This window comes from Scophthalmus maximus, chromosome 2, assembly GCF_022379125.1.
Source record: "Scophthalmus maximus strain ysfricsl-2021 chromosome 2, ASM2237912v1, whole genome shotgun sequence".
Taxonomy (NCBI): Eukaryota; Metazoa; Chordata; class Actinopteri; order Pleuronectiformes; family Scophthalmidae; genus Scophthalmus; species Scophthalmus maximus.
The window spans coordinates 10,265,208-10,276,525 of NC_061516.1; the positions used below are offsets into that span (position 1 = coordinate 10,265,208).

The 11,318-nt window shown below is 42.0% G+C and overlaps 1 protein-coding gene across 1 annotated transcript; it reads left to right on the top strand.

The window, feature by feature from the left end:
* Nucleotides 1-4,922: 4,922 nt before the first annotated feature.
* rnft1 (ring finger protein, transmembrane 1) lies at nucleotides 4,923-10,797 on the top strand. Its single transcript, XM_035625501.2, has 9 exons — nucleotides 4,923-5,111; nucleotides 6,280-6,728; nucleotides 6,814-6,890; nucleotides 6,984-7,084; nucleotides 7,406-7,559; nucleotides 7,643-7,801; nucleotides 8,817-8,882; nucleotides 8,977-9,078; nucleotides 9,729-10,797. The coding sequence occupies exons 1-9, from the start codon at nucleotides 5,086-5,088 to the stop codon at nucleotides 9,861-9,863; spliced, it is 1,269 nt and encodes a 422-aa protein (XP_035481394.1). The 5' UTR covers nucleotides 4,923-5,085; the 3' UTR covers nucleotides 9,864-10,797.
* Nucleotides 10,798-11,318: the final 521 nt, after the last annotated feature.

Sequence of the window (11,318 nt, forward strand, 5' to 3'; positions counted from 1 at the left end):
GTTGGTGTTGCAAGACATTTTAAATTGAAAATTCTTGAGGTTTGCAAGCGTGGGTCTTGCACTGATATGATATCTAAAATATATAATTTGTGAGCTATTGTGGCTAAATTGCGAATATCTACGAGCTCAATTTGTGGAAAATGACAAATAGAGATAGACCGAGATGAGGTTTTGTGGAGAGTATTGTCCCAGACACGGTGACATGAAGTAGCAAAGCACATTTACTCAAGTAAAGTGGTTTTGAGGAACTTGTTCTTTGGTACATCCAGAGTACTCTCTGGTTTAAGACCTGTAAAAGGCTCACGAATATATGAAACAATTTTGTCGAGATGATGTAACGAAAAACTTGTTTCAATTCTCATTTAACTTTTATAGTTGCCTTTGTTACCTCCAGTTAAACCCTGATGGAGGAAATAAAGCGAATATAATTCACCCAAAACCGCAGAGGAGATTGTGGGAAGTTCAATCACAGTTTCTCCCTCTCCGGCTTTCGGTCTCCCAATTTATGAGCTGTGGGAGACTATGTCAGCTGCCTTTAGCTGCAGGTGAGTTTGAGCAGGCACGGCCGTTGGATGAAAAAACAGATGGCTGGTCAGGGGCCCGGACGCACGAGGCAACAGAGGAAGATTTACAACATATTCATACTGTAAGTGCATTGGCTCACGCTGAGTGACGGCAGGGTGAGAATCAAAAAGCCCCATCACTTCATATTCCCCCAACTCCAGTCCATCTCACGAATGGAATCAGACCAACTAATCAAACAATCTTGAACTTTGGTTCAGCTATTCACAGAGAGCTCAGCGGAAGATCCACATAAGCTTTAATCGACTGCGCACACAACATTAATGCTCACTTCCGTTTGATCAGTGATCTTGTTTCACTGTGTACTGTATATTTATTGTGTGCAAAGTTGCAACGATCAGATTATACTTCGTGACCAAAAAGCATGTGATTGCTGGACATCCCATTAACCAAGTGTTTTCTCACAATAATGCACACTGCATATGCAGATGTGCAGTGTGCAGTTGAAATTTGTGTTCACAAGGGAAAAAAACCTTTGGCCAAAGTTTTGAGCTTTATTTGTTGTAATCGGACTGGATGAAAGAAGTGATCGTCGGAAGACAGCTCTGTGGCTGACTGCACGGTGCTGGATGTGCACAACGTGTTTGTCTGTATGGTGGAAGAAAAACAACTTTCCACAGTACTGAACGAGTTTGTGGACTATTGTACACCGGGGCCAAGTTATGTTTTACAAGGTAAAAGGGACATGTTGTGGGGCAGGCGAAGGAGACAATAAACAGTGAGGATGATGATCAGTATGTGGAGGATGTGGAGGCAGTAACACTGACTGATGAGGATGGCAATGAGGATTAATGGAGAGCACACTTAGGGGTATCAATCATACAACTGTCCCAACGGAAATAGACAGTGGGGCACAGGTTAGTGTTCTGCCAGTGAAATACTTGAATAAACTGATCTCAAAGTCCAACGTGAGACCAAAGAAGATTAACTCAAGAGCGGCCAACAACCAACCAATTGCGATCTCAACGATGGCACTTGAAGTTGCGGCACCACACATTCAACACTTAATGCTCCTTCTTCAGAGGAACAAGTCTACAAATTCATCACAGGAAACCTGCTAAGAGGCAGAGCATCATTGAGCAACACAGACCCATATAGTACTGAACATAATGTACAGACACATATGTTAAATTGGGAAGTGCTATGTGGGCCGCGGCTGTGATTCACCGTCTGCAGGTCACACTGGCAGAGAGAAAGGGGGGCAGTTTGTCTCAGACAGTAGATTTACAAGAATATGTCAGATTTATGGCACAATCACTTAGATCACTTAGCAAACAGCTTTCATTGTGGCTTCTCCATAACTATTCTCTGTGAGTTTAACCAGCATGACCACGTGACCTGTACCTGTCATCCGTCCACAGTGGGTGTGAACTCTGCACATTGGAACCACTGCTCTTCGAGGGAGAACCCACGGGCTGCCGTCTCGGCCTGGTTCCCAACCAGCAGCTACAGTACCAACATCTATCTGTGGGATAGAGTGGGCCGATGGCAGGCACCTATCATATTTATAGGTCGCTACTTCTCAGTGAGCCATATACTACCTACCTACCGTCAATCCAGCAGCTGCCACAGAGGCTTTCAAAGCCTTATTGGAACCTCAAGGGGTCTCAAGGCATGAGCTTGAAGCTCAGCGGTGAGTCCCGACGCTGGGCCGAGGGCTGCCGGTTCTACAGTCAATCAGCTGGGCCAAACAAGAAGTACAGATCACAAAATGACGATTGAAAAACAAACAAACAGCAGAGACTGGAGGAGGTCCCCATTTCCCCCTGCCACATTACAGGGCATCACCAAAGAGGGAGAGAACATGACATATTTTCACCAGCGTTGCCATATTTCTTAATCATTTTACAATGCTTGTTAATTGTTTGTGTTGGCCATAGCTGATCTACTGTGTTCTGCATTAGGTCTGTTAACAGCTCATTTCTGGTTTGAGTAAAACAGGGATGAATATTGTTAGGTTTAGTTATTGTAAATTGATTTATTTCTGTGTTGCATAAAGGTAACTCTTGTCTTCGTTACATGTTTACTTACCATTCCCACCATGTGTTCCAGGGACAAAAGAAAGGTGCTCAAACACTACCTGTATTCAAACACTGTGATGTCATCTGTGATGTCACAGGGATAAACCAACTGCATGGGGGTACATTTGGTTAAAATTGTGTTAAATTACTGCATGTTAAGACTGCTGAGTGATATGCAGCTTTGTTCAATTAAGACAAGTTAACTGTTGTTTTTAATGAAGCATGGGGCCACTTTTAGTAAAACAAAAAAACAAAATTAAATAAACACCAAAAAGGCCACTATTGTAATACACGGACACAGTTTCTTGAGTATTCAACCAACCAATTTTTCCCAACCACTCCTGGTCAGGCTCCCCACATTCCAGCTGAACGTCTCACGAACGGGAACCTGACAACCCGACCGCCTTCAGGAAAACACTTGCTTGGGAGGAGGGACCATGATGTCCGCATGTGATGGAACATAAACAAAACTATTAGGCAAAAATAATCAAAGAGAAAATATCATCGATGGGCTAAGAGTGCAAACAAGTACAGAACATGATCCATGCAGCTACACAGCTGTTACTGGAAGTGACACAGACAACTTACCTTCCCCAGAAACAGTGCGAGACGGGCCAGGTCAATATATTATGAAATCTAGACTCAGAGAGGAGTGTTAAGACAGGGCCCTTTCTCAGTCTGTCAAAACATGTGTTTAAAGCCTTCTGCTTTTTTATGAAGTGTGAAGGACCCAGTGTGATCCGTGGATCTAATCCATTTTTGGCACTAAAAGGCTGATGAACTATTTTTGATATTTCCTTATAAGCCTTTTAACCCAACTGGGTGGATTTATCTCCCAGTCTGCCACAAGAGCATTGGTGAGGTCTTCCGCTGATGTTCAGCGTTAAGGCCTAGCTCGCTCTCAGTTGGATCAAGTTGAAGTCGGGTCACTGTGCAGGCCAATCCTGTTCTTCCACACTAAACTCAGTCTGGTGGTAAATTCAAGTGTGTTGTCCTTGCTGAAGCTAAAGAACCCTCAATGGCACACACTGCAGTTTAACTCCACATCCTCAGATTTTATTTTTTACTTCAAACTTTAGCCGCAACCAGTGCTCACTCATGTGACATCACTTCACTTGAGGGGATTCATTTGGTTCAGCTCCCTTTGGAGTGACTAAAGGCTTTATAATAATTTTTTTTCATTTATGCAATACTCCCAATGGACTGGAAACAGACTTTATTCAGTACACTTGTTGGAGTTACCCTTTAACTGTAATCAAGAGTCCTTGAACAAACAATGGAAAAGAGCGTCAGACCAGGTGATTCATGATGCACATCATGACCTGTGTCAAATTGGATAGATAGTGAGGAATAACGGCCCAGTAAAGATATTTTCTTGTCCGTCACACAGACCTATCGGCCTCAACGAGAGTTACGGATGTAACTAACGTTCTATGAATTCTGCACACGTGCAATGTATATGCAGTTATCACACATCATCTCTGGCAGTCAGGAAGAATGAAATAGAATCAAAGTTACTCGCACAAGGAGACAAAACAACTAAATAATGGCAGCATTTTAATTTTCAGCTCATGTTACTTTTAGTAGCAGTAGAAATAGGTGATAAGCAACAGTGGTAGGGGGATCATCTTTAAAATAATATGAATAATGTTTTTTATTTTTTATTTAAGTGTCCCAGTAAACCATGGCTGTGTGACAGCATACAAGGACTCTGAAACTGAAGTGGCTCAATGGAATTCAGTCACCACTGACTCTATTATTTACACCTGTGCTTTTACATTTTTGTGCTACTGTGACATGTCAAAGTGTTGTTTATGAAAATGACCTGTTATACAGAGCATATACACAGATTCTGGGACCTGCTCTTGTTAAATTGTTTTTAAATGCAGGTTTCAATTATTCTAATAGGACTTCTGCAAGAACAGTACTTGCTTACACTTTGAAAACATCTGAAAATGTTATTTCATAGAAGAGCAAAAAACACTGGAGCAGTCAAAATTATATACTGCACAGTTATTTGTAGTATTAGTATTAGTATTTAGTATTATGTTCTACTATTGTAAATATTGTGCTATAAATGTGTCTACAGAGTATATCTATAGGATACAGAAATGACAAAAAAAAGAGTACTTAAAAAAAACCCAGCTGCGTAAAATTAGATTTTGTTCAGCTGCGTTGGAGCTTTTAACATTTGTTAAATTGTGTCAAATTCCCTTTCCCCATTCTAACGAACATGGGTGTTGTTCGAAACCCCCCCGGTAGATGGCGGTGTTGCAGCATTTAACACCAGACACTCCGCGAAAAAGCCGACAGAAGAAGTTTTTGCGACGTCCGCTGTCGTAAAGAACATCAAGATGTCTGAATGAGCAGCTTATGGCTTAGCCTGAACGCAAACAACCTGGTTTTCTTTTTAGTTTGACCTTTGCTTTTCTTTCGTTTGGCGACTCGGACGCTGTGTTTACATGGAGACTAAGAGCTTGCCATGAAACTCCGGGTGCAGAATGACAGGTGAGCCGACCTCTTACAGCCTTTGGTCGGACCTGATAGCAAACAGCCGTTAGCTGCTAATGCTAACGACCGTCCAGTGGTGTCGGGGAGGCGGTCAGCTGTTTGTGTGTCTCTGACTGTCACCACTTCGACAGTTGATCACGTGAAAACAACCGATGCAACACTCGGTTAGTTCAGCTGACGCCTTGTTTAGCTCGTAAGAAACATTTGTTTATCGACTTCGACGCCCAGGACGCGTCGAGGCAACGTGAGTTTGGGCGAACGCTTTCGTTTTTGACTGCTAACCCGGTCAGATAAAGTTAGCAGGCAAAACGTCAACAGCGAACCAAACAAGGATCAATGTTTTAAGAAGAACAACACCGGCGGATGGCATTGACAATTAACCGTCAAATTCAACGTATTAATTTAATTCAATTGAAATACTTCATTATATATATATGTGTGTGTGTGTGTGTGTGTGTGTGTGTGTAATACAAAATAAAATATGCCTGCTGTGTACATCACAGCCTTTCACAATACAACAATTATTATCCGTCTGCAAAGGAGAAGCAACATGCTTATCCAGTCCTACCCCCATTCTGTACAATAATAGTTTCAATAATACTGATAGAAATCAACAATCAATTGTTTCCATAACATTTCCAAGTGTAAAAAAGAAAGAGTAAAACACAAGCAAATGAAAATCCCCGTTATTAATTTCAAATTCACCTTCCTCATTCCTGTATCTCTCAATTTTTTTTTATTTATACAGCATTTTTAAACTGTCTGATATTTTAACTTTGTTTGATTTTGTTCCTCCGGTCCATTCCACAAGATCACCCCACAAAGTGATATGCACATACGCAAGCGCAGTTCCCTCTGACCATGAACATGTTTTGTATATTGCCAGCTAGTAAATTATTTCATACTTTGTGGTTTGTGCTGCCTTCAGTTTTACCAGATCCATGAATATAAACGTTGCTTGTCAAATAATGGCATCAGTGACTAGTTTGTTTGCTGGCAGCCTCTGTTATGTCCCAGATAACTGCAAAGTCTTGCAGTAAAACATGAAGCTGTATAGTTTGGATATCAAACGTGTGCAGTCTCTACCACTTTACTACAAATGATTGAACTTTTTACTACAGCTATGTTGATATTGGTCTACAAAGATGTGTTTTTTGTGTCAAAGGAGTGATTGCAGAAGAGCACTGAAACTGAGGGAGTCTCCTACTGCGATGCAGCCCAATTCGAGTGAGCAGGACGCTCATGCTGGAAACGGATTATCCCTAACCCTGCAACCGGAGCTTCTCACCAGGACACCGGGCTCTGGTGCGGCTGCTGAGAGCGATGAGGTGCGGGTGCCCATGACAAGTGGGCCTGGGGACTCCGGTGGAGGCACATCGTCCAGGAGGTCCAGAGTCAGTTTCCACAGCCGGCCCCACTCGCATGCACACGGACACAATCGGGCGCAGCATCACTCCAGTTCGGAGGCTGAGCCTGACCCGCCCGACTCTGACCTGGACTCGGGAGAACCCAGCGCCTCCATGTCCGAGCTTCGCTGTCTCTTCCGCTGGCTCCAAAAGAGTCTTCCTTTCCTTGTAATACTGTGTGCTAAACTGGTCATCCAACATACTCTTGGTGAGTAGGAGTTGTGCAGAGAGCATTTTTATACAAACAGAATGAACACAAGAAAAGCCAATCAGTCTTTCTCTTCGTTTATCAGGTCTAGCTGTTGCTGTTGGCCTCTTCATGACTTTTTTATACGTGAATAAAAGCATTCAAACACAAGTCTTTCTTCAGGTGAGTCAAGAACATGGACGTCATTGCTTCATGATCCACATCATCTTTGTCGTTAGATTCTGAACACATGTTTTTGCCTGTTCACACCCTCAGGGTCATCACTCCAGGCTGCAGTGCGTGTGGCTGCTCCTCTTCCTGATCGCTTCAACGTTTCTGCTTTACTGCACTTTTATCACTGAGAAACTTTACCACTGGTAAGGTTTCATTTCATGATCTCTCCTTAAAACAGGATCTTATGATGTTTCCTGTGACCAGTGACCGGTTTTTGGATTATATAATCACTATGGGCTCAATAACCAGTCAGAATACACGCTGCTCATTTCCTCTGAGTGACTTGATCCAGTGTAGCTCATGACTTCAAACAGCAGAGATAAATCTGTACTGTTTCATATTGATCACTGAGTGCACATGCTGCCCACTTGGACCGAAGTCCATCTAACAGATAAACCTCAGAAGCAGTAAAATGTGCTGGAGTGGATTTTGCCACTTAACCTAAATGTCATCTTACCTTCCAGCCTCATCTTCCTCAACCCAACCATTGAGCTGCTGGGTTTCTGGGAGGTTCTGTGGGCAGTCGGCATCACCAACTACGTGATTAAATTCCTCTTTATGGGGATCAAGTGCCTTATTCTGCTGTTGCCATCTTCACTAGTGACCTACAGAACCCAGGTAAGAATGGAGGATTTCTTCTTGGGATTTCTGTTGAAAAAATGAATATATATATGACTGTTGTTCTCCTTTTATGCCTCCAGGGGAGGTTGCTGATGCTCACGGAGGAGCTGGGTCAGGTACACCAGGCCATGGCTCCAGTCTCACTTTGGTTCCGCTACCTGGTCACCTACCAGGAGGCCGAGGGCGCCCTTGCACTCACACTCGGGGTCGTGCTGGCTTTGCTCTACCTCATACTGAAGGTGTGATCAGTGGAATTTTACAGTCATGGGCTACGTCCACACTAATACAATTTAAGATGAAAACAGGTGTTCATATGAACAGAGCTTAAAAATGCATATGACATGACCGTTCACTGCTGGTAGTCAAGTCATGATTGATAAGACCCAGTCAGAAGTGTGTGTGTGTGTGTGTGTGTGTGTGTGTGTGTGTGTGTGTGTGTGTGTGTGTGTGTGTGTGTGTGTGTGTGTGTGTGTGTGTGTGTGTGTGTGTGTGTGTGTGTGTGTGTGTGTGTGTGTGTGAGTGTGAGTGAGTGAGTGAGTGAGTGAGTGAGTGAGTGAGTGTGTGAGTGAGTGAGTGAGTGAGTGAGTGAGTGAGTGAGTGAGTGAGTGAGTGAGTGAGTGAGTGAGTGAGTGAGTGAGTGAGTGAGTGAGTGAGTGAGTGAGTGAGTGTGTGTGTGTGTGTGTGTGTGAGAGAGATCAGGCTACAGACAGGATCAGTTTGTCTGCTGTTGCACACCTACAGTAAATTAGGGCACACGTGAGGACATTTCTCACTATTTTCAGAAATATTATAAACCAAACAATCATTCAATTTATGGAGAAAATAACCAGCAGATTATCCATACTGAAAACAACTGAGTTGCAGTTGGATACAAAACGGTTCAAAAGAGCTCAACAAACTACAACATTGAAATCCTGCTTTTACATTGATGCACGAGTAATACAAATCTAATGTGACATAATATATAATTGTATAAGTGTGACAGCGGACATTTTCTGTGTTGTATATTATTTAAGTAAAGGATGTGAACTGATACTGAATATTAATAATAATAATGATAACAATGATGATAATAATAATAATGAAATATCGTGACCAAAAACTCCAGAGTAGTGCAGATGTAATGAAAAAGAAAAAGTGATGCGTTTTAAAACTAAAATGTATTAGTTTGGTTGTAGCCATAGCTCTTTGATGTCAAAAGTGCCACTTTCACTTGGAAGTTGTTAATTTAACTATATTTTGTCTTTATTTCAGCTTTTGGCATTGTACGGACAGTGGACGTCTTTACTGAAAACTGTGAAGATATTTCTGCAGGGCGAGGTCAGTGTTGAACAGCCTCTTTGTTGAAGAGTCAACGATCAGAATCACAACCGTTTGTGTTGAGGGGTGTGTTTGTTTTGTTTTTGTTCCTCAGCACACAGGCACAGCTGCCACTAGGAGTCAGTGCAGCGAGGCCGGAGCCTTCTGCCCCATCTGTCAGGGAGACTACCGGGAGCCTCGGGCTTTACTCTGTCAGGTACAAGCACAATACAAGGCCTGTCGTACCACGACATTGTTCAGGCTTTGTTATCATCGCAGTTGGTGGTGTGGGCATCAGAAGGCAGGAAAACATCCTTCAGGCATCTGTCAGACATGTTTCCGCCTTTTCATTTCAGTAAACAGCACTTGATATAGTCATTCTCATTAGATATCCAATGAGCTGGAGCTTCATTACTTAGGAAAGGGTGTATTACAAAAAATTAGATTTGAATTTTCACACCTTTGCCGTAGTTTGGGAAACTACAAAAAACAGTTAAAACAATCTTTACTTGTCTATATCTGTCTGCAATCTTCTCTTTATTCAAACTCTCTCTTATTTGCTAATGTAAAATAACCAGTAATGCTTTTGAAATTATACTTAAGCGATTCTAAAGCAATAGACGTTTTGTAAAAAAATTCCAAATACTTCCTCATGGTCCGCTAGTTGTCGATTCTTTTTTTGCACTGAAAAAGAATCCAGGTTTCCGGCTCAGCTCAACCCCCACAGAGAGAGATAAGCTTTCTCCAAAATCGCTTAGTCGCCCCTTTAACTCATCTGACCCCTTATGTTGTCTTGAATTGTTCTTTTGCTCTACCATGTACAATTGCAGGACACGCTGACATGCTGTTTGCTTCTCTGTTCCACAGCACATTTTCTGCGACGAATGCATCGCTCTGTGGTTCAACCGGGAGAAGAGCTGCCCTCTCTGCCGCACTGTGATCACAGAAAAGGTCTATAAATGGAGGGACGGAGCCACATCGCCACACCTGCAGATTTATTAATCCATAAGGCCTCGACGAGGAGCTTTTTGAGTGTGGGACATCGGTATTAGTTTGTACTTAATGTGATTTTCTACGGCTGTCAAACCCCCACTGACAAGTAATGTTGCACACACTGTTTCATTCATCAGCTAAGGGCTGTACCTCTGTGGGCCAAGGTCAGTAAGTGGTCAACTTGCACCTACAGTAGGCATGTTTATTTACCAGTACACGCCTACTTGTCAGTCTGACAACTCAGAGTTGATTACTTTCATGCCCTCAAGTGTTGTTTGATTTTTCTGTTTTGTTTCCCCTTGCTTTTATTTACCTTTTTAATCTTAATATAAAATGTCTTCATGGGGCAGCAAATTGTTCTACTTCCACAATTTCTTCTACTTGTAAATATGTAGAGATTGAAAAATATATTTAAGAAAGTATTTTAAGCAGAGTTTTTCCTGTATCCTTAGTTTAAACAAGCAGGCAACACGCGAATCCTCTCTTATCCAGTGTTTTTTTTTTAAAATTGTGGACTCGACTTTTTCCGATATGTAATAAATGTGTCGAGGTAAGCAGCCCGCCTGCCTCTGCTCAGGAGTACTTGCTGCTTTAGATGCATCTTTCAGCTTCAAAGGGTTAAAGAAAATGTGAGATTGAAGGGCTGACACCTCAAAGGCTTTTTGGAAGCCAAGTACACAGTTGCGTCACATGGTCCAGTAACGGCCAGGATACAGAAACTGCTTGTTTGGATTTTGGTGACTGTCAAAAAAAAAAGGATACTACTAAACTTTTAAAATTGATTTACAAACAAAAATATTTTTCTATAGAGGTGACTTAGCCTCGTTTTTGTAAAAACCAAAGATTGGGAGAGACACACCTATTTTATTATGTATGAAAATCATTTCACTGTTATTTTTATCCATTAAACCCATAAACTATCTGAATAAAGATGTACATTTGAGTGATGTTAGTCAATTGTTTCATTTAGCACCATATCAATCATTTATTCACTGAACAGCTTCGCCTACGATATTTAAACTTTTAAAATTAACAGGTTTTGCCATTTCAGTTTTCTTTTTACATTGCCACTGTTTAGAAAGTAAAATCCATGGATTTTCTACTTTGACTTTATGTACATGAGACATTAACATCACCCATCTGAAGGGGCAGATCAAGGGCTGACTAATCGTCAGAAATCCGCGATCAAAACACCCCGTCTAATTCCCCACCTGAGGTTAGCTTGATCACACAGTTGTTCTCAAACATGCCTGAACAGAAGCAACATGTATCACTATTAGTGACTGTTGGCCCAGGGGGACCCACGCTGGGTCCCCCTGGGCGAGATCTAACTTGAGAGATCTAACAGGAAGTTAACTTTATGGATCATCCCCAGCCTTTGCCATTCACATTTACAATACACAGCATACCATACACACACACACACACTGTACTCTGTAAAGCAAAGGCACAATGCCATTTCCA